Source organism: Ciconia boyciana, chromosome 16 (assembly GCF_034638445.1).
Source record: "Ciconia boyciana chromosome 16, ASM3463844v1, whole genome shotgun sequence".
Taxonomy (NCBI): Eukaryota; Metazoa; Chordata; class Aves; order Ciconiiformes; family Ciconiidae; genus Ciconia; species Ciconia boyciana.
The window spans coordinates 9142611-9165352 of NC_132949.1; the positions used below are offsets into that span (position 1 = coordinate 9142611).

Sequence of the window (22742 nt, forward strand, 5' to 3'; positions counted from 1 at the left end):
GATATGACTTATGTCTGAGAAGGGGGGGGAAAATCAACAGCAAATCAGCCATGTTATGAACAGCGGAGATATATTGTGGAATTGCATTTTAAATGTCGGGTATGTTTCGGCGCCGTTCACACTGGTCTGTGGAGATGAGGGCCGAGGCTGTGCCTTGGTCTCCCCCCAGCACGGTCGGGGCTGGGCTCTTGTGGCCACTGGGTGAGGGAGGCCTTTGCTGCCCTTGAAGCTGGATGGGTTTTTGGGTGGAAAAGCTCCCTGTAAGCCACATATGTGGGGTGCCACCTCTGCACCCGTGGGGTGGCACCAAGGTCCTGCACCCACTAGGAGGAAAACACAAGGGATGCATTGGACTGGGCACCAGTGTGCAGCACCATGTTTCTCTTTCCCCATCTTCTCGGCATGAAGCTGATGCTGAGCAGTGTTGAGACCGCCCCCCCCCCCCCAAGCAGGATGGGGCCGAGTGACCCAGGGACAGGAAGCTGTCATCTGGGTCCAGCAGCTATGCAGGGCAAGGAGGTTTGAATCAGTCCAAGTGGCTAAAGGGAACGTGCCCTCAAAATGCAATTTTTTTCTCCCGAAGGGTTTTGGCTCCTTTTGAAACCCTCAGCCCAAGTGTCCCAGAGCCACACGCAAACCCATGTGATGGGGTGACATCCCTCACGCTCCCTCCGTGCTTGTGAAGTGCTAGGTGGAGGTGGCTCCCAGCGTGAGCAATGGTGGGGTGGCATGGGGAGGATGCTCAGGATCCCAAAACACGATGCCTGAGCAAGGAAACTCCTTCCCATCTGCTCCTTCCCCTGCGGCACAACCTGGGCTTTGCCAGCGCCACTCCACATCATCTCCTCTGGTCCCAGCCCCGCTCCGGGCTGCCCGGCAGGGAGTCCCCTGCGCCGTGGCCGTGGGAGATGCTCCATGAAATGCTGCTTTCTCAGCTGCTCTCCACTCCTGTGCGGTGGCCCCAAGGCATCTGGCGTTGAACTTCACCCTCGCGTCCAGGGCAGTCTGCACACGCAGCAAAACTCGCCCGCCCGTCCGTCCTGGCTCCCGTTCCTGGAGGTTTCGGTGGCAGGTAATGGCACGGGGTGGGATGCCTGCCCAGGGATGTATTCACTCCAAGAAGGTATTTTAAAGACAAGTGTATCATTAGTGAATTCCCCAGGGTTTCGACCCATCCACATGTGAGCATATTGGCTGTTGGCCATTCCACTGGTTTTGCAGAGAAACTTTTTTTTTTTTTACTAGATATCACCCTTAGGGGATGCTTTCTTTTTTTTCCCTGATTTCATCCAATTACTTAGCTGTATGCTCTTCTGAAGCACCATAAATAATTCTCCTCCCTCTGCTGTGTTTACCAGCATGTCTCATGAAATCCAGTAAGATATGATTGATTGCAATCATTATTTCCTAGTGCTGCTATGAAAACCTCTGTCAGGTTCAGTGATTGCCTTTAAAGAGTGGCTGCCACTCAGGAAAACTGTCAAAAACCTGTCATACTTTAGCAAACTCCAATTAATCTGTTGAGCAGTTTTACTTGTGTTTTCTTTCCCATCATTGCTGATTATCAAGGGTAATTAGAATATTTCTCCTTTGTAATTAGCAGCTTGCTTGCTTTTTAAAAAAAAGTGGCTTGCAGGACTGTTTTACTGGGTTTTCATGCTATCGAGTTGGGTTTTGGTTTATCCTGTCTGCCTGCAGTGCTGTTTGCAAGTCTCTTGGGGATCTTCATCACTGGCTTAAGGGGAGAAGCTGGGGGTACCGGCCAGGCTCGCCTCCGTCCTCCGAATCCCCATCGCTGGCACGTGCTGTCAGGCAGCCGAGCAGCCATTCGGCGGGTGTCTGGGTCTCCGCTTCAGGTTAACAAATTAATCCTGGCTCTTGCATTTTTAAAAGAGTCGCTTCAGCACTTTTCTTCCTTTCTTTTGGTTTTAATGAGACACACTTTCCAAGAGATGTAATAATCATTGCCAAAAATGTCAAATTGTTCTTGTTATCCTCCTTAAGCTTCTGGAACAACAACAACAACAACAACAAAGACCAAGAACAGAAAAAGAGAGGTGTTGATGAGGAACGGCTTCAACTTCATCTCCAAGAGCCAGGGGAGGGCTGGGGGAGATACGCCCCGCGACAGCTCTGGCAGGGTGCCCGAAAAGATAACCCAGTGAAGGCTGAGAATTTTTTTTTAGTACCATTTTTACTTAAGGTTTGGGGTGGTTTTTTATTTCTTTATTGGAGAAGGAATATCTCTGCTCACCGTTGACAGCAAAGCTCAGAGCTTTGCTGTTGAAAAGCATCCTGGAATCGCTTGAAACCAGCTGGGAAATTGGATGGTGGCAGTGACACAAGGGGAAATCTCGCTGAAGCCAGCGGGGGGGCTGGGCTGGTGCTGGGGGCTCGGCTGCGGGGCCGAGGCTTGCAGCTCCGCTTGCAAGCTTCTCCGGGATCGAAGGGGAAATGGTTTCATTCCCCAGTGGGAATATCCTCGTCCCTCCTTAGCGACTTGGGAGCAGAGCTGTCTTGTTGACTGTGCTTCTGTGGTGAGGACTCCGAGCAGGCACCCTCGGCTGGATTGCCTGGCGGGTGGATGTAGCCTGAGCAGCAGGAAATCTCCGTCCCCTGCTTCTGCTTGAGCATGGGGCGATCCCTGGGGGGCTTTGCCCCAGCGGTGGGGATGTGGTGCTGAGCACCCCTGGGTGCCCGGCATGGACGTCAGCTCACTGCTGCCTGCTGGAAACGTCAGCCCTGTGTAGCTCCGTGCCTCAGTTTCCCTTGTCCCCCTGCCCAGGGCAGGATTAGGCTCCCTCAGCAGGGCTGGAGAGGCTCCCGGGACCCATCCCAAACCCCTCAGGAAAGGACTTTTCCCAGGTCTCTTCTGTGGGGACGAGCTCTGTACGTGTGTCTGAGTTTTAATCAGGGGCCAGAGCTGTTTCTCTGCCCGGGCTTTGTGAGCAGCCATTTACATTTCAAATGAGCTGCACCACTGAACAGGCCTTCATAATTAAATGAATGCAGCCTGGCTACAAACTGGGGCGACAGCCCAGCCCCAAGTGGCAAAGGCAGCAGCGGCTCTCTATCATCTCCATTGCCTTTCCGGACAGGATCCTTGCGTCTTCCCGGCAAACCAGCACGACCTGATCCCCCCAAAACAAGCTGCGATCCAAATCCTTGGGCCAGGGGTACCACTCTGTCCATGGAAATGTGGTGGTTGTGGTTTAAGCCTTTCTGGCCAGCTGTAGGGGTTGTATCGGGTCCTCTTCCTGACCTCCAGACTCACTTGCCGGCACAGGAGCATGCAAGAAGGATGCACAGTCTCCGTCTCCCTCAAAAACTGAGTTCGAGGTCTAAGCTCTGACCCACTGGCAGTGCTGGGATGTTGGAGCAGGAGCAAATCCTGAGCAGAAATCCCTGTTTGGTGGGCAGTCAGTCCTGGAAGCCGCCTGGGGCAGGTGGGTGGAGGGTGCCAGGGGCTGCAAGCCCTGAACACAGCCCAGCCGTGGTATGGATGTCACCGGAGTGGGCTCAGTCCTGTGGGGAAATAATTACTGTGGATTTTCTGACTTAAGCCCATCTCAGAGCTTTTCTATTTTTCTTGGCTGTGTCTTTGCCCGGTTTGCTCAGCTGTGTTTGGGGAGGCCCCTGTACAAACTGAGCTCCAGCGTCCAAGTTTCCACTTTTTTCCCCCATAGCATCTTTCCAGTGTGAGTTTGTTAGCACTTCTGCCCTTTAATGGGACACACTGTGACTTGTGTCCCACGCAGGGGGTTGGGAGACCTTCCTGGTGGGATGAGCAATGGTGGCTCCTGCGTTCCCAGACCCATCCAGGGAGGTCTGGGGCTGCACAGGACCTTGAGCACTCAGCGATTCAAGCAGAAGTCGCTGACTTCTTGCCATGGGAGTGCAGGGAGCATTTGGGGAAGAGCCCAGTTTCAATCTCCATAAAAGTAGGGTTTTTGTTTTTTGATTTTTTTTTTTGAGGAATTACTTTTACTCTCAATTTTTCTTCTATTTTGTTAGATAGCGTCAGGAAAAATGATGTGTTGCTGATAACCTCAGCCAAGTGTGGAAGACAGCCTTTGGCGAGCATCTGGCTGGCCTGGTGTCAGCTTCTCGGAGGGGTTAAGGGTTGGCTTGTAACCCTGCGTTCACATGCCATGCGTCTACAGCGACAGGCAGCTGCAGTGCTGCGATGCTTTCACAGTGCCCGCTGGGGCGAGAGCCTGACGGGGGGCATGCGAGTGCCGAAGCCCCCAGTTGTGCTGCGGTGCCGATGCAGCCTTCCTACATCAGAGCTGGGGAACCGACCCCTGGCAGCCACGGCTCCAGTGCCGCAGCTTCTGGAGCTGGAGTTAGTGGGTGATTTACCAGGGGAGTGCGGAGCTTGCTGGGGCCGCATCTCTGCAGCAGCGGGAGCCGTCGCAGTGAGCTGGTTCCCACCATGGCCACACGCGCCGCGCTCATCCGAATACCGAAACCACATAGACCTTGCACGCGGGCCGGCCTCCATGCTGTTTGATGTGCACAGTGGCTCGAGTCAGCTCCCGCGGCGAGGAGAGGCCCGCGCAGGGGCTGTCCCCGGCACGCGATGCCGTTGGGATGCCCCGCTCCATCCCACCGCCGGGGCTGAGCTGGGTGCAGGGTGCTGTGCCGGGGTGGGGTGGGGGACCCAGGGGATGCACCAGCGGAGCCACCCTCTGGCTTTGCAAGAGCCACTTTTGCATCCGTTCGGAGATGCACGAGATGTCCATCAGTCCCAATAGCCACCCGGCGTGTCTGGCAGCCACTCGCCTTCCCAGCACCGCCCGCCCGGCTCCTGCTGCTCCCTGAATTAAATATGTGCTGCCTCTTGAAAAGCACATGTGAGTGGAACAGCGGAGATAAGCTTAACAGGAGAAGTTCAGGGGATTATGCACTGATTAAGTTATTACTAACGTGAAATGAGCTGCGCTGAGATGAAACAGGAGCTTTATTTTCTGTTCCCTGGCTTCGGGCTCGGGGCTGCCTGTCACTAGACAGCAGATCAAACTGGGAGCCAGGAGCTTGTGTATCCCCCGGTACTTTCAACACAGCAGCGGGTTGGTGCTGTGCAAACCTGTAGGAAGCAGAGCATTAAATGGGGCTGGGAATCGGGGGCTTTCCCTGCTGGGGGGGTTTGCTGAGATGCAGCGTACTGGCAGTGTTTGAGACTGAGCTATTTCCAGTGCTGGGGCACCCACCCTGTAGCAGATTTGGAGAGAGAAGAAATTCTTCTCTGCAACAGGAAAATCCGGCGCTGCTGGGAGGATATGATGGGGGAGGACCACCTATTTGCTCCATTTCCCATGCTTTTCCTTAAGCATCCCCTGTAGGCTGCCATCAAAGGCAGCATGCTGGGCTAGGTGGGTCTTGGAGAGTGAAAAATAGAAGTGCAAAATGAAAGGCCATTTGGTTCGTGTTTGAGAATAAAGTTGGTTTCCCGTACGCGCTCAGGACAGACTGCATCGGGTGGACAAGTCAGGAGTTTATGCCCGGAGAGGCAGGCGAGGAGGCTGGATCCAGGGCTGGTGTAAGTGCTGGCTACCGGGAGCTGCAGCAGCCCAGCTGGATTTGAGCATGGGCTAATCCCCAGGCAGGGATTAGCCCATGCTCAGGCAGGAGGATGTGTGTGGGGCTGCGGGTCTGTTGGCAAAGCCAGGGAGGGGATGTCCAGGGACAGCGGGGCACCGAGATGGTCCATAAACTACGGAGCCCATCAGCGGGGCTGGGGAGCACAGGACCGCGGGCAGCTTTGGGGCTGAAGCCATGGGGAGGGGGATTTTCTTGATCCGACATGGCAACACCCATGACCGCGTCTCGCTTGCTCTTTGTGTGCCTGCAGTGATGGGTGCGCTGGAGTCCCGAGGGGTGCTGCGGCGAATGAGCGACATGCTGGAGATGCTGATGAAGAGGATGGACATCCTGGCCAGGCTGGAGAATAGCACTGACTTCCACAAAGGGGATGAAGCGCGATTCCCTCTGGACAGGTCAGTCGGCCGCGCCGATGCCCCGTGCAGACTCCGTGGAGCAGTGCCGGGCTCGGGGGGGTTGCAGGAGCAAAAAACCCCGATGTACTCTGCGGTGTTGGGCTCAGCTGCTGCGTGGGGATGGTGGAGCCCATCAGGGCAGTGGAGCTCGGGCAGATCTTTTGTGGTCTTGTTGTTTGCCATTTCTGGAAACATTTTCTTTTGGGATTTCTGAAATTACTGTGAATTTTGGGGTTACCTGTAGCACCTGTCCCAGCTGCTAGTGTTGCAGTGCGGGAGGGTGTCTCTTCACTGCTGTGCTGTGGTGGAGCTAGAGGTGGGGCTCGCCGATGGCTGGAGCGGTACCTGGTGCGTGGGCTGGGCTCCCTCTGCCATTAAATCCCAGAGCGAGCTCAGGCCGGTTTCTTTGTGCCCGTATTCCTTGGGTAGCTGTGGAAGTGATTGTTATTTGAAATCCAGGGCTGATATGCTCAGCCTTGGAGTTGAGCAAGGCTTAAAATGAAAGAGGAGGAAACTGTCAGGCCCCGAAACGCTCGTTGCACAGAGCTGGCATCCTGGCTCCCCGTGATGCACGCACCGCGTCCGTCCTGGCCGGCAGCTTGAGAGATGCCATCAGACCTTCCCGTCGTGACATGCTGATTTGCTAAAGAGACATTTCCCTTTGCTTTGAGAGCCTTTAAACATTTATTAATACTCATCTGCCTGTCACGCCAAGGCCTGCAAAAATGGTAACTAAAGCAACTTGAATGTGGAGGGGCAGAGGTGAAGAAACTGAGGGGCAGTGCTTGGGACAAATTTTGCAATGCAAAGAAAATGCCCGCGTAGATTTTGCTCACGGGTGACAAGTGAGCGGTGGGTGGCAGGGATGTGACATGCAATGGGCTCCTCTGCCCTGTGCCGTGCCACCGAAGCCGGTACAGGAGCTGCGGTGAGTCCTGGCAGCTCCCGCCTGGCATTCCCACCTCTGCCTCCTGCCGTGGCCGTGCTTGACAGCCGGCGGGGGTTCCTGTGCCTCCCTGTTTCCATCTTCATTTCCATTTCTCTCCCTTGCTTTCCTTACAAGTCTCTTTTTTGCCTATAATGGAAAATAGAGTAAGCGAGCCTGTAATTAATCGCTGTGCTATGCCGTACTGCGTGCACACATGAATTAAAGCTGCACAGGCAGCCTCGGAGTGCATGGTCTTGCCTTTTAAGTAACATAATTTCAACCACTGAAAAATATAATTTACCTTGGTAATGGCAGGTGCTGGGGATTTTGTTGTTACGAGGCTGGCTGGTACCCAAGCGTACAAGGAGGACAACAGTAATCCCAGAGAGGAATGGGCAGGACTACTACAGCCAGCGACTGGAAGGTGCTTGCTCACATTTGATTATTTTCTTGGCCCATCTTGTGTTAAAAGAACCAGTAATTTCAGGTGATGGTAATTTCTGAACACCAGCAGCCAAGAGATAAACTTAAAAGCATTTAATGTGAACTGGCAGCGATTGCTGCATGTGGGGATCTCATGTTTCAGATCTGCCGTGTGGCTGGTGACGCCGGGGCCATTGCCTGGGGAGACCAGAGAGGATGGGAGCTTATGGACCCAGCACATCAAAACAGCCTCGGGTTTTGTGTATGTGCTGAGATGGGCTTGAGCGGTTGAGATTACAGATGTCTTAATTTTCAGGAATAGAAAATCAGGGACAACTACTTTATCACCTTTTGCTCCTTATAAATTACCCCTTAAGTGCATTCAAGTCCCTTCACTTGATCCTGCATCAAAACCGATCTGTGTCATCTCCTTGTTCTCACCTGGCCCCTGAAGATCAGGCTTTAGTCATGGGGCGGAGCATCTCCGGATGAAGCAACCATCGTGGGGGGGTTTCTTGTGGATGGATTTTTGCTGTGGCGGTCTGTAATGAAGCACCAGCGGCATTTGCAAACACTTGTGAAGCGTTTCCTGAGCACTCTCCTTCTTCCCTGCGGTCCCTGGGTTTGGCTGGGGTCTGTGGTCAGAGGAGACGTGTTGGAAGTGTTACGGCTGTGCTGGGTCTCAGCAGGTTTGAGTGGCTCCATCTCTGCTGCCAGGTGCGCTTCCTCGTCCGTAGTGACCCTTCTTGGCTTGTCCTGGTCCCTGCCCTCCTTTGCAGGGTGCACGAGGCAGTTGGAAGGGTGCAGAGCCAATACACCCTGTCTGCCGCCCTGCTCCGAGCAGAGCCCGGCTCCAGGCTGACCCTGCTGCTCTGATGGATGCTCTCCAGAGCTGCGTGGAGCATCCTGGGGGGAATCGAATAGCAGCTGGTGCAAAACCTGGGCTGAGACCCCACGGAGCTGAGGAGAGGTGTGCTGAAGTCCCTGTCCCTTGGGGGGTGGCCGGCTGCAGCCCCCGGGGACTCCCTGTGCCAAGGGGGAACGGGCACCACCAACCGCGCGGGGACCGAGTGGTGTCTCCTGCACCCAGATCAGCCCCAGGGCCGTGGAGACGCCCTGGTGCTGTTCATTATTAGGACCCCCAGACTCCACCAAGGGCTTGTTTCTGCCTTCCTTCCCTGTCTCTGTCTCTTTGATCACTAGTGACCGACTTGAAGCTGTCAGCGAAAGATAATACAATTAAAGGGTGCTAATTTCAAAGGGAGTTTATTCTTTAAAGCGTCTCTGGTTAAAGCAGCCGCCTTCGTCTCCTTCCCTGCTCAGCAAAGTCGCGAGCACAGGCTTTGCAATTCCACCTGCGCAAAAGCGGATTAATTCTTGTTTTTATAAAGCGCTCTCCTTAATGCTGGATCTCTGATGAGATCGGGAGGGCTTGGGTTTGCCAACCCCAAATGAAGAGGTGAAGGCTTCGGTGGGCTTTATGGAATAGCCCTGTAATTAGTCCCTTGCAGCCCCCGTGAGTGCTGTCCCCCTCCAGCACCGCTCCGGCAGAGGGCGGGGGTGGCTTTCCCACTTGGAATATACAAGGAGGAATTTAAATATACAGGGTGCAATTAATGTCCTGCCTTGGAAAGCCTGTCAGCTGCCAGGGCAGGCAGCTTTACATGGCTGACAGTTACTCCAAGATCTTTCTTGCTCCATAGGTGCTGTCTGATTGAATACTCTAGAAGTGCCTCTATATGCAGCCCACCAGCCTCTTGCAATGCTTTGGATAAAACTCTTGGAAAACCCAAGTGTCCAACGTCCTCCTTAGAAGAGCAGCCCCAGGGTTTTGTGGGATGTCACACTGGGGTAAGGGGACACAGGCTGCACCCATGAACCAGCCTGCTGTGCCCCCCGGGCGTTGCTGGATCCCTTCTCCAGCCCTCCCCGGGCTCCCCCTGTCCGCACCCTGCCCGTGCAGGGAAGGTAAGCGATGGGTTCCCTAACAAGGGCGAGCAGCCTGCCAGTCCACTGCAGAAAAATCAATACTGCTGTTAATTGAAAGCAACCCTTGTAAATCATCAGAGAGGAAGGAAATTAGAAGTACTTATGGAAGCCTCCTGGAGAGCTATTTACTGGGCGAGGGAAATATTAGTTTGCAGTGGAAGTGTTGGTCCCCCACTGGAACACGCTTAAGAGGGAAGGAGGAGGGGGTCTGAAGCGGCTGACCCAAGCTGGCACCGTAACCCGGCAGTGCTGGGGCTTGGAGAAGCTCTCCTCTGGGGGCCGGGCTGCCCAGGGGTCTGGGGTCTGCAGCGCTGGCATCCCCGTCGTCCCTCTTCCCCACATAGTGGTTAGCCTGCAAAGGGTGTTATTTGCTAACGACTGATTAATCTTCAAGCTTAATTACTGCCAAGGCTCAGTTAATTTCCACACACTTTAAGTATTTGTTCTTGTAATCATTACATGACTCCATATTCCCCTAGTAATTAAAAGTCTCACAATATGACACTAAATGGGTGATGTTCCTGCATCCTGCCAGCCTGGCTCTATTAATTCCTGAATTGTCGCTGTTGATAAGCTGGCTTTAGAGAAATCGCTGCCAGATGCCACAGTCCCCTGCTATCCAGGTGAGCCCGGAGCTGTCTGTGACCCCTCCGTGCATCGTCTCCCCATCTCCTCAGCATGCTGTGGGGCTCAGCGAGGGCATCTGCAAGGTGAGGCTGATGCTATGTACTGTGAAAGCTGTCCAGAGCGGGAAGAGCCCTGGCGCAGCCCATGGGGAAGGTAAGACCTGTCCTGCGATCCAGCCCAGCTTTGCTGGGCTGTAGTTTTGCCGAGCAGAGCTCGGCCACGGGAGCAGCATCTTCTCTTTGATGCTGCCATGGGTGGGACTGGGAGGGGTACAGCTGGCAGGGGAGCCCTGCAGTCAGTGCCGTGGGAGCCTTCCTCCCCCGTGCTCTCCTTCCTCACGGGTCCTGCAACCTGTTTCATTGCAGAGGCAGCGAGTTGTTTCTTGCCAACTCCTGAGGATGTCTGCAGCCTGGTCCTGGATGCTTTTGGTTCTAGCTTGGAAGGGATGGGCACAGCACAGGGGGTTGTGAGGACCCCTCACTTCTGGGGTCCCCATCAGGGTTGGGGAGGATATGCACAGGGAAATTCATGCCTGGCAGCTGAGATCAATTGCAATCAAGGCAGAGCGGGGAGGTGGCTGTGTATCAGTAGCAGGGCGGCCAGCAGAGCAGGATCCATCCATGTGCCCCCACCTTGCCCGAGGGGCTCTGGGCTCACTGGGAGAGACCCGCAGCCGGAGGGTGATGGGCATCGCCAACGCGGCGGAGGTATAGGTGCCCATGTGTGCCCAGGTCACTCGCACCCTCCCCTCCTGCTCCCAGGCTTGTATCTCCCCCAGCACCTCCAGCTCAATTTGCTGAACCTAATTCCATGCTAGACTTTGCTTTCTGTTTATTTTGTGCCTTTCCAGCCCGAAACATTGATATGCCAGGGGCTGCCTTATCGCAGGGCTTTGCAAATGAGGCTTCTTAATGCACTAACACGTGGAGGCAAAGTGCTGTTGCTGGCGTTTTTGTGCCGTGGCTGGTTGCGTTGTCTCAGGCAGCTTGCACGGGGAAAGCCCTCGGCACCTGGTGCCCCAGGGCAAGCAGAGCCCAGGGCTTCAGGGGGCTGGTGATGGTGCTGTGGGGTGGGCAGGAGCATGGCACCAGGGTGCCTTTGCCCAGGCTGTGCGTCTGATTTACCCTACGAGGAATATCAGATCCTGTTAACCCTCCATCAGATGTCCCTGATTTGGGAGCAGCCGGGAGCAAGCAGCCCCCTCCGGAGGGATGGGCCTGGGGGCTTCCCAGCAGGGAGGCACGGGTGTGATGGAGGGAGGCATCCGCGGAGGCTGTAGTGCTGATGGTGGAAACACAGGCTGCCAAAATAACCCTTCCAAAATGAAGTGGAGCGTGCCCACGAAACACCCAGCTGGCAAAGAAAATGTGAGGCTGAGGGCTGCAGAAAAGCACAGGCTTGGGAGAGCATCTCATCCAGGGGATCCCCTGCCCTGGGGATCGTGGTTAAAACTGGATATTTTTGGTCTAATTTTTTGGCAGGTCCTCTTAGTTGAGACTGCTGGGGCTGGCAATGTCTTCGCGGCTCACTGAAGGCGGTTTCTCGCAGCCTGCATAAGGCTACTCAAACACATAGGCAAATATATCTGATTTATGCCCCAATCAAGTGAAGATTAACATACATCAAAGAGACGATCCCATGACCCTTCGTGTTCACATAAATTAAACCCGCTGCTACCCGGGCGTATGGCTCGGCTCGGTGCTGCTCTGGGAGTCAGGAGGAAAGCAAAGGTTTGGGCTTGTGGCTTCGGCTTCGTGTTCTGCTTGGGAAGCATCTCAGAGCACTTTGTAGCATTCATAAAATATTTGAATTAATGGTCTTGGTTATACTTTGCTGGCAAGTTCTCCCTGTGTTGGCAAGATACTGGCTTTGATTGGAAAGTTGGTTTTCATAATTTTTTTTCATGAAATTTATTGCCAGCTCGCTAAAATGGCAGCATCCTCCCCTGGGGTGTGCAGCTGCGGGGTTTGGATTAGCTCAGGGTCTGGTCCTCTAAATGCATTCGTGTGAGAAACTTCACCCACAGTAAACTGAAATTAAAATAAATGGAAGCACTTTAGTGAGTAAAATGCTCCGGTACTTATTACGTGATTTATTACGTAACTTGGAGGAGTTCAGGCAGGACTCTGCCCATGCATCATCCGATATTTGCTTCGCATGAGTTTCCAAGGAACGTTCCCGTCCCGACACGTGTTCTCTGGGATGTTTGCCCAGGGTGAATTCCCAGTGAGCGCAAACACAGCCAGAGCAAACTCAAGTCTCTATTCAGGTGTTCATGGAGGGAAGACCGAGCTGTTTGTCTCAACCCTGAGGTGTAATGGAAAAGATTGCGGTATACAGAGACACCAGAAATTGTATTGGAAGCATATGGTATTCTGTGATTTATTTTTTTAAAAATATTTTTATTTATTTTTAAATTTTTTTCCAGTTGACTGGCTGGAGCTGCCTGTGAAGCATAAAACCGCTTATCAGTGGTATGGGCCTTCTTGTACGTGGCTCTTGGGGGGGTTGCAAAGCCGGCTGCAGCATCCCTGTCCTTGTTTGATGTCAGGAAAGGCACCGAGGAGCTGAACGACCTGGCAGAGCTCGTGCTGGGGGTAGCAAAGCAGCGAGTCCCGTGCATCAGCCCCAGCGCTTTTTTTTTCCTCCTAACGTTGCTATAAATTTCTGCCAGGCTGATAGCAACGAGGGCTTTGGGCTTTTGCTCTGCTCCCTGGGGGTCTGAGCCTTTCCCAAGCAGAGCAGGGCACAGGACCCTCCCGCACTCCCCATCACGGCACTCGCGGGGCTCGGCTGTTCTCCTGCCTCCCCACCACTGCGCGGACCATGAGCTCAAACCAAGCCAAGGTTGTTTATCCAGGCTTAGGGTAATAGCTCCAGCACCGGAGTTATGAGGATTGAAACCAGGATTACAAGTCAAATAAACGCAAAGCGTGCAGCTGAGCCTGGTGAGGGGGGCACCCACCCAGCCACCGCTGTCGCTCCTGCTACACCCTCCCTCGGGAGCATCGGCGTCAGGGGACCGCGACCCAAATTTTAGGGAGAGCATCAGCCGCCTGGTAACCCCCTTGTGTCCGTGGTCCTGTCCTTGCTCGCTCCCCCATGGGCAGCCCTGGCTCCCGGCCTTTCGGGTGCAGGCCACCTTGGAGAGGATGCAGAGACGCGCACAAGGCCATGGATCCCCAAAAAGTTTTGCCTCCAGCATCGATGAGGTTTACTTGGATTCTCTTATGCCAGAGCAGCAAAGCTTGTAATTGCTCCATCTTCTTGGAGATTTAAATCACCTTTTTTAGTTATCCAGCACTTGGATGAGGGCTTTTCCCCACATCCCTGGGGACCCCTCGGCTTGTCCCCCACCAGCTGTTGGGCAACTCCAAGCTTGTCCCGCCGGGGTGGATGGATGGGGAGAGGAGCCTGAGCCCACGGGATGACCTGCTGGAGATGCCCTAGGGGTTTGTTTCTCCAGGAGATACCCCAGCTATTTTAATGGGCAGCACTTCGAATGCTACAGCAGGAGCCAGGAGGATGGAAGAGGCCCTTCTCCCCTTGCTGGGAAGGGTTATCCATCAGTACCGCCTCCGGGATTTCGGCTCCCTGTCCTGGAGAGCGAGGCTGTTGTGGGGCTGGACGTCGGGGGGTGATTTGTGTCCCCGGAGCAGGGAAGCAGCGAGAGCCCAGCATCAGCCCTGGCTCCTGGGCACCCTTCCCAGCTGCTTTCTGCTCTGCCTTGGGTCTTTGGGGGGAAAAAAAAAAAAAGAAAAGATCTTTAAAGAGGCAAATGGAAGCGCAGATATCATAATGAGCAAGTTGGAATCCTTTGGTAAACTGCTCTGTGCGAATGTTGCATTTGTTGATCTATTATCTTCAAAGCATCTGCTTTTCTCCATCTGTATCGGTCTTCCCAAAGTCACTGCTTTCACCAGTTAATAGCAAGAAATATCGGATGAACAAGCAAGTATGTTTAAGGCTTGTATTATGAAGACAACACACAAATAGAAAGAGATTCATCTTTTCATAATGCACTTTTATAAAAGGCAATAAAAATACAGTGCCTTGTAAAGGGATAAACAGGCTGAATCTGAGCTGCTGCTGCAGGGTAGGGGACAAGAGGCAAAGTGAAGGGAACCAAATTAATGCATGAAAAAGTAAACGAAAACTCAACCTCTGGCCATATTATATGGCAAATGATCTGCCAGTAGGGAAAGATATATCTTAATAGCAGTTTTTGAAACGAGACGAATACTGTATACAGTGCATTATAAGGCACAGTGTGATCTGAATCTTAATCAACATGAGGAAATATAAATCTGAAAATAATAAAGACGAAATCAATATTGATGGTTAGAAGTAAAAGTACTGTATTTGCTGTAGTAAACGGTTTTAAGGTCCCAGGGAAAAATTTGTTCTAGAAAACCCATAGTAATTTACTGTAGTTTCAATAGCTGGCACAGCCCCAGCGCATTTTGGTGGCATTTATATTGTCGCTATAGAAAAACTTAGAAAGCAACAAGGAAAAAAAAAAAAAAAGCCTGTCGCTGCTCCCTGTGCAGGGGTAGCGCTGGAAGCGAGTTCTTCTTTCCACTGGGCTGGCAGAGGCCGTGCTGGCGTCCCAGCTTGGATGGAGACACGCGGTGGGATATTCCCCTTCTTAGCTGTCACTGAGCAGAATAAGCCACTTACCTTGTCCTTCCCAGTGTCTCCAGTTACCAAGAATAAGGCATCAAATTCTGGTGAGCTACAGAAAACCTTTTTGCGTTCAAGGCTTTACTTTAAACGTCTTATTTTCTTGTCCTCTACCTAGGTGACAAATCACTGTAATGACAGGTGATGCAACTTTTGCTTAACCTTCTTGTCATCTCTTTAATACGTTAAATGAAATTTGCTGCTCAAGTGATAGCCTTGTTGCCCGACAGATAAAAACACCGAGGTGGCTGACTCGGTGCTGCCCGTGTTAGTGCTAACACCGAGGCCCATCAGAGCTCCCGATGTGGGAGCACAGCTCTTCACCCCAAGCATGAAATCCCTCGCTCAAAGTCATGGGGATTTGGAAAAAACTGGTTTGACAAATAAGGGTGATGAGCACGCAAGTGGTGGGAGATCTGAGCCGGGTTGCTTGTTTTGGAGGGATGTTTTCTGCAGTTTTTCCATCTTCTTAATATATTGCCAAGAACCATGGTGGACACTGAACCACGTGTCACTTTTCAGTAACCCTCTGCATTTTTGGGGAAAGCCTCACAGAGCCCATGCGACGCGGCTGTCTTGTTTGCGAGAACTGGAAGTGCTGTCTGAGCGTGATGATCAAACATACGTTTTACATCAAAGGGCTCTGAGTTGAAATCTTTGTGTTTGGGGAGCAGCTGCAGGTTACGAGAGCTGGACAAGCTGGCATAGACGCCAGGCCAGATCCATCACCCAGTGGAAACTGCCTCCGTGGCTGGAGCTCCGGCAGGACTTAGGCTGGCTGTGAGGCTGAGCCTGGAAGAAAGCTGTTTATTTAGGATAATGATCCTGATTTTTGTTTGAACGTCTTTGTGGGTGCCCAGTGCTCAGTCCTGGCTGAGCTGTGGTCTGGAGGTCATCAGAGAGGAGACGGGGACCGAGGTTGCTGTTGACTTTGGGGTTTCACCTAATTACTTGGGTGTTTGGGAGCTGGTTCGGACCCTAGTGAGAATTGCGATAGCTTCTGGGAGGAGGTAGAAGTTGGATCGTGGGCTGATTTGGTGCTCTGAAGCACGGGAACAGGGCTGCCATGGCTGTGTTCATCCTCTCTCCTTTCCATGAGCAGTGGAGAAACCTGAGGAGCATCTCCACCAAGCCGACGTCCCTCTCCTGTTGTTGGAGCAGGAGGCTGGGCTTGCTGGCTCTAAATTCACTGCATCCTTGGGATGTTTGCTCCTAAACTGCCCATCTCAGCTTTTTCCTGTTTACTGACCGCATGTGCATCACCTGCATGGTCTGATGGCTGCTTGCCAGTGCAAAAAGGGTTGCAGAAACGGGGGGTTGAGAGCTTTCAGGGCTGGCCGAGCTGTGTAGCCCTCAGACCGAGAGCATTTTATCTCCTCGGAGCCACGCTCACATGCAGAGCTCGTCACAGGTCATTTTTGTGCCCGTATTTTACCAGAGCCTTGTGAGCAACCTTGCTGTTGCAGCGGTTACAGTAGCCAGCAGGAGACCTGGGGTTTATTCTCTGCAAAAGGTTGAAAGTTTCTTGGGGGCAATGGTGTCCTCTGCGTTTAATTATTATTTCTTAAAAGCCTAAGATATGTGGCTCCCTATGGAGGTATGCAGGTTGAGTATTGATGGTCGTAAACCACGCCAGAAGGAAAAATGTGGGCTGCTCACTGCTAGCGAATGGACTTTAAATCAACAACCAAAGCAGTATTGGTTCATAAAACCAGGATTTTTTTAGCCTTGAGGACAGAGGTACTTTAAATCCCAGCCTTCGGGTTCACTGATCTGCTGGAGAACAAACATAAAACTTCACTGAGAAGGACCTGACATCAGCACATATTTTTTGTGCCAAGAGTATTCAAGGTAGCCCTTTTGGTTTTGCTCACTGCTTGTGACATTTCCTTGTATTATAATGATTTCGGCGGCAGCAGGAGGAAAAACTTATGACCCAGATGCTGCAGAAGGGGAAATTATTTACTGCGATAACCACGCTCGTCGAGACGTGGTTGTTGTTTGCGGTGGAAATGGCAGGCAAGGCGGTGGAGGTGGAGAGCTTGCTCCTTGTCAAGCCTGGCAGGGCCCCGCTGCTGATGGATTGAGTTCTCTTGCCCTTTTATATATTACGCCAGGTTTTAATTGACACCCGGCCTCTTTATAGTGCTCTGTCGCTCTGTCTACACAATGTGTTATGTAGATGAGTTTAATGGTGCTGTTTACCCAGGACGGTATTGATTGCAAGGTTTAATTTGCTAGACGGCACACGCAGACATTCAAACCAGTGGAATCTGATCTCAAGCCTTGGTGGGAAGGTGCCCACGGGCTTTGCTGGGGCTGCGACGCTCAGCTCAACCCTGGCTCCTGCTGTGCGGCCAACGCTCACCCCGGCACCCTGTCCTTGCACAGCCCTCGCCAACGCTCCTCGCTGCGGGACCTGGAAATGCGCTCGCTAAATCTTTGGTGGACAGGCTGGCTCAGGCCATCCGCGTGTCCTGCGTGTTTTGCATCTGTCTACACTCTGCTCCAGGCCCACAAGCTTCCTCAGCTCTCCTCCGGTTTTGCCTTCCTTTCTCTGTATTTTAGGTTTTTTCTCCCTTTTTTTCCAAGCACAGCTTCCTACATGCACTGCAAGGCCAATAATCGCAGCAGAGGATTTTCAAACATAGCACATCTGAAATAAGAAAAATAATTTTTTCCAGCCTATTTAATATTTCCCCATGTAAAATGCACAGATGCATCTGTGTTTATCAGCACGCTGCAAAAAATGGTAGAATACTGGTTTACATAGGTTTTTAATCAAACCTCTTGGAAGGCAATGAGCTCTTTGCCCAGTACATGCTGGACCAGGCGTTCCCATGTTGCATCTTGGAGCTAAGTTCAACCTGCTGGCAGCTTCCAAGGACGGCAGGTTTGCTATAAGCACCCCTGGGTGCCACCACTGGGAGACATCAAGTTTTCAGGGTCTCTTTGTTTTTTTTCCCAGGTTCCAACCAGCAGCTGGGTTGATGGAGAGGATCCAAGCTATAGCTCAAAATGTCTCGGACATCGCAATAAAAGTAGATCAGATTCTCCGGAACAGCCTCCTGAACGGGAAAGGTGAGTGTCCCCAGGGGTCCCCATGCTCCAAACGTCCTACGTGTTAGGCAGTTGCAACAGGGAGATCCAGCCAAGCCTAGCATGAAAAGTTTGGTAAAAATGCAGGGGAGTGGATGCGGATCTGAGGTTACCCAGCTCACTCCTGTCTGCAGGACTAAGTAGGGCACCTGAAGCTCTTCAGCAGACCTCCAGGGCTGTTTGTGTCCAACTCTGTGCGGATGCAGCACATGGCCAGACCATCTCTTTGAGGGAGAGAAGGTCCTGAGCGTGGTCTGAGCCTTCTCGGAGGTTTCCAGGGCTCTCATCTTGCTATTACAGCCAGGAAAAGGAGGCTGCGTAGGGAACCATCCTCTGTGGCCTCTGACAGCAGTAATCTTCTCCTGAAAGCGTTGCCTCACTTGGCCCAGGAGGACTGGAGAGCGGGGGAGATCAATCTGCAGAGGAGCAAGACCCGGGAAACTCATGCCTGCAAGGGGGAGGAATGATGACAAATCTGAATTGCTGTCAGAAATAAATGCCACAGAATTAAATGCAGAATTAAAGACAAGGAGCAGTGCCAGCACAAACACCTGGATAGAAAAATGTGGTGGTTTGGATCCAAAGCCCAGGGGATCCAGTGCTAGGAGAGACGTTCCCAACCGGCAGTGCTGTGAGGGCAGCTGGGCTCTCCAGATGTTTCTGCACACGGCTGTGTGTTTCCCGAGGTTTGGGTTGGCATCCTCAGGTAGAAGATGCTTCTATTGCCTCTTCCACCTCGTGCTTTTTCAGTTATAGGCAAAGCAGGGCTATAGGCAGGGTGTTGTCTTTTATTAATCCGACCACAGAGGAAGAAAATACCCTATTACTGTTTTTAGCCACTTTTGTGCCTTATTATAGGGGTGGCCCTGGGGGCTGAGTCTTCTCTCAACAGCTCAGCAGGACAATTTTTATTGCTAGTTTACAGCGTAAAGGCTGTCAAGTGCTTCCTTAGATACTGCAGCCTGCTTATGGATGATTAAGAGGAGCGTGGATAGGTGGGACCTGGGGTCTGGACCAGGCTAAGAGCAGCAGGGAGGTGCTATAAAGAGACCTGCTGAGATTTAGGAAAGGGGAACACACTCTTGGTGTTGAAAAAGGGCTGGGGGGTTTCCTCTGTTTCCTCCCTGACCTTGGGGAAGATGCTTCACGTCTTGGTGTCCTGCTCCATCAAGTGGGATGGGGCTGTCTGCCGGCCCAGCTACGGTGCCGATGAGCATGCTTGGGGGCTGGCAGCCCCATCCCATCCCATCCCATTCCCTCCCCTCCCAGCATTTCTAGCTGCTTCACCGGCCTGTCCCGGCTCTCCCCATGCCCAAATTGTCTTTCTGCAGTGGTGGAAGGCAGGAGGGACCAGTGCGAGGTGCCCAGGGACCCCAAATATCCTGACTGTGCTGGGAAAGTGGAGGTGAGTCGGGGTTCCCTGTCTGGGAGAGGGTCTCGACCTCGGGTGGAAGCTGCTGGGAAGGGCACAAAGCAATGACCCCAGGGGTTAAACTGGGAAGGGCAGTGGGGAGGGGGATGCTTTCCAGAATAAAACTATTTGCTTTAAAATGGGAAAGGTGCAGCCAGTTGCAGAAGGAGGAGCAGAGCCAAAGATGTGGAAAGCAAAAGCACGGCTATGCTGCGAGGAGAAAACACAAAGGAGGAGAAAACACAAACACGACCTCCTCTGGGAGCCTTTGCTATATGAATGTAACTGTTTTCCCCCAGTAATAAGGCATATACCTTCAGTTTTCGTTGTACAAAGCACTGAAGCCATGGTACCCAGAGGTGTGCAGGCAGCAGCAGAATCAGCTCTGTGAGACCACCTCTGCCTGCAGCCCTCCCTGCCTGCAGTTTCTGTGTTTAATGACAGAAGCACGGTGAGGAGAAGGCACTGTCACGTCGTCTTTAAATATCTGGAGCATTATCTAGTGTCTGGGGAATAATCTCAGCATTGCACAGAAGAGCATCTCGTTAAGGTGGCCAGGACCTCCATCTCAAATAGGATGTCCTGCCTGACCCAACCTGCTCTTTACACCCGAATGCAGCCTAGCATTTGGCCCGGAGCATGATTGCTTTGTCAGAGAGCATATTTACATGAACTAATTAAAAGCATCTCCCTCTTCCCTCCCCTTCCCAGCCTCCTGCTTCAAGCTCAGGCTTCTGCAGGGCTAAGTCTCCCTGAAAAGATGTTGAAGGGTATATTAAAATGATACTGGGGGGGATTGTATTTTCCTCTTCCCCTGGTGCTAGGCATCCTTTCCTCCCATGATTTGAGTAAATTTGGAATGTAATTTAATTGTGGAAGGCTGTAATTCGATCTCCTGTCCGGGTGATTGCTGCATTTTACATATTGGGCGCAGCGACCTGTCTCCCGAGTAGATTTGGTTTTGTAGTTGAATTAGGAAGAGGCCGGCAAGAGCCATTGCAGGGGATGATAAATTGCTGCTCTGGTCACTGGTTATTCTCCTTCATGTGAAATCATCCTCGGGGACTGCTGGTGGATGTGCCTCCTTGCCCCACTGCACCCGGGGCAATGAGATCAGCGGCTTGGCTTGCTCCCCAGCAAAGCTAACGAGAAGAAAACCCTCTGGTGTAACATTTCCTGGGGATTAATGGCTGTGCCCCCGAGGAAGGCACGTGTTGGTGTTGGAACCAGTGCTAGAAACCCAGGGAGCCCCCAGCAAACCCTTCTGGCTCTTCCTCTGCCCTGTGTGTCCTGGAGGCACCGGGCAGGCAAACATCGGCACTGGTGCTGGGTGCGTGCTGGTTTGCAGCCCTTTATCCACCCTCTGCCCTTCATTTCTAGCTCCCAGCTAGAGAAAGGTGATGGAGAATAGAGGTTGCCCGTAGCAAGGGCAGCTCGCAGGGCTGCCGTGTCTCCTCCTGGCCAGAGGACGAGTCCCACGTATCTCTTTCCCCCTCGCAGTGGATGAGGGCCAGGTGGACCTCCGACCCCTGCTATGCGTTTTTTGGCGTGGACGGCACCGAGTGCTCATTCCTCATCTACCTCAGCGAAGTCGAGTGGTTCTGCCCTCCCCTGCCATGGCGAAACCGAACGGCGGCTTTGCCTTCCCCCCCGCCGCTGCCCCGGGTGCAGGTAAGGTGGGGACAGCCTGTGTGCTGCTGGTCCTGGGGGGCTGGGGGGGAGCTGATGGCTTCAAGGCTGCTGGAAATAAATATTCCCAGAGCCACCGGTGTCAGCAGGGCCACAATGCTGCACATGGGTTTTCACAGAATCACAGAAAGGTTGGGTTGGAAGGGACCTTTACAGGCCATCCAGTCCAACCCCCCTGCAAGAGCAGGGACATCTCCAGCTAGAGCAGGTTGCTCAGAGCCCCGTCCAACCTGACCTTGAATGTTTCCAGGGATGGGGCATCTCCCACCTCTCCGGGTGCCTGTGCCAGTGTTTCACCACCCTCATCCTAACAAATTTCTTCTTTATATCTAGTCTGAAGCTCCCCTCCTTCAGTTTAAAACCATTCCCCCTTGTCCTATCACAGCAGGCCCTGCTAAAAAGCCTGTCCCCATCTTTCTTATCAGCCCCCTTCAGGTACTGCAAGGCTGCTATAAGGTCTCCCTGCAGCCTTCTCTTCTGCAGGCTGAACAACCCCAGCCCTCTCAGCCTGTCCTCATAGCAGAGGTGCTCCAGCCCTCTGATCATCTTTGTGTCCCTCCTCTGGGCCCGCTCCAACAGCTCCATGTCTCTCCTGTGCTGAGGAATCCGGGATGTCACGAGATGCTCTGGGTGAAACGGGGCCTCTGGCATTTGGTGCATTAAGTGGAGGAGCTCTGGTGTCAGGTCTGGTGGCACCAGGGGAAGCTGTCCATCCAGGAAGGACCCACGGCACGTCAGCCGTGATGGGCAAGCCTCCGCCAGCCCCCGTGGCAGCCCAGGGGCTCCTCTCGCAGCTGCTTTCCCTACACTCAAAATGCAGAGCATGCTCCTTTCCTAGGCAGCTTTCCGGAGCGACCTGGCTCGCCTCCTGGAGCTGATTGGCACGGGCAAGGAGTCCCTCAGCTTCATGAAGAAGAGGATCCGGCACTTGGCCCAGCAGTGGCTGCGGGCAGCTCGGCGCCTCAAGCAGAAGCTGAAGGGCCGGCAAAGGGACCAGAAACACGTACGAGCAAATTGCGTGGGGTGGTCGTGGTGGGGGGGATGGAAGAGCTGAGCCCTTGGGGACACGGGGAGCGGAGACAGCTGGGATGCGAGTGGGCTGGGAGGAAAATTCATTTATGGAGGCACGTGGGTCTGCAGGGTTGGGTCTGTGGTCCATGGGCACGGCTCTGCGTGCATTCAGGACGTTGCAGGACCGGCGTTGCTGAACGATGGGGTGAATTTTGGAGACAGGTCCTGGTGGGAGGGAGACGACGTCGAGCCAGCAGACTGCTGTCAGCAGCGGGCAGGGAGGTTGGCACGTCTCCTTCGTGGAGGTGCTGAGGCTGCTGGCCCTCCCATTTGTGTTTTTGCGGTGCCCTGTCCTTCGGTCCCTGTGTGCCGGGAGATGGGGCTCCGGTCCGTGGGACGGACTGTGATGTACGTTGGGAACGTGGGCCTGGTCCCAAGATGCAGAGCACCAGTCGATAGGAGCTGGTAGCCTCTGACTGTTGGGTCTTTGCTAATTGGACATAGATCACTTGTCTTTACACCCAAATGATTTCCCTGAATAATTACAGCCTGCAAAAGGAGCTGGAGGAAATTGGGAACCATAAGTCATTTTGGGCTGGAAAACCCAACTTGTCCCTTTCCCCCAGCACCACCCCTCCCAGCACTGACCCCTCTCCTTGTCTCTCTAGGTCTTGATCCATATCGGCTTCCTGACGGAGGAGTCAGGGGATGTTTTCAGTCCGCGGGTGCTGAAGGGGGGCCCGCTGGGCGAGATGGTGCAGTGGGCTGACATCCTGGCTGCCCTCTTCCTCCTGGGACACAGCCTGAGGGTCACAGTCTCCCTGAAGGAGCTGCAGAGGTGGGTGCTGTGATGCTGCGGGTGCACGGTCCCCCCTGAGAGGGT

General features: G+C 53.3%; 1 protein-coding gene across 2 annotated transcripts in view; it reads left to right on the forward strand.

Moving 5' to 3' along the window:
* MGAT5B (alpha-1,6-mannosylglycoprotein 6-beta-N-acetylglucosaminyltransferase B) overlaps positions 1-22742 on the forward strand; it is a 70470-nt gene that overhangs the window by 20395 nt on the left and 27333 nt on the right. For both annotated transcript variants that reach the window (XM_072881125.1, XM_072881124.1), the window contains exons 3-8: positions 5855-5999; positions 17618-17730; positions 19080-19153; positions 20660-20830; positions 21687-21851; positions 22528-22697. In XM_072881125.1, coding sequence (XP_072737226.1) covers positions 5855-5999; positions 17618-17730; positions 19080-19153; positions 20660-20830; positions 21687-21851; positions 22528-22697 — 838 coding nt within the window. The remainder of the gene's footprint in view (positions 1-5854; positions 6000-17617; positions 17731-19079; positions 19154-20659; positions 20831-21686; positions 21852-22527; positions 22698-22742) is intronic.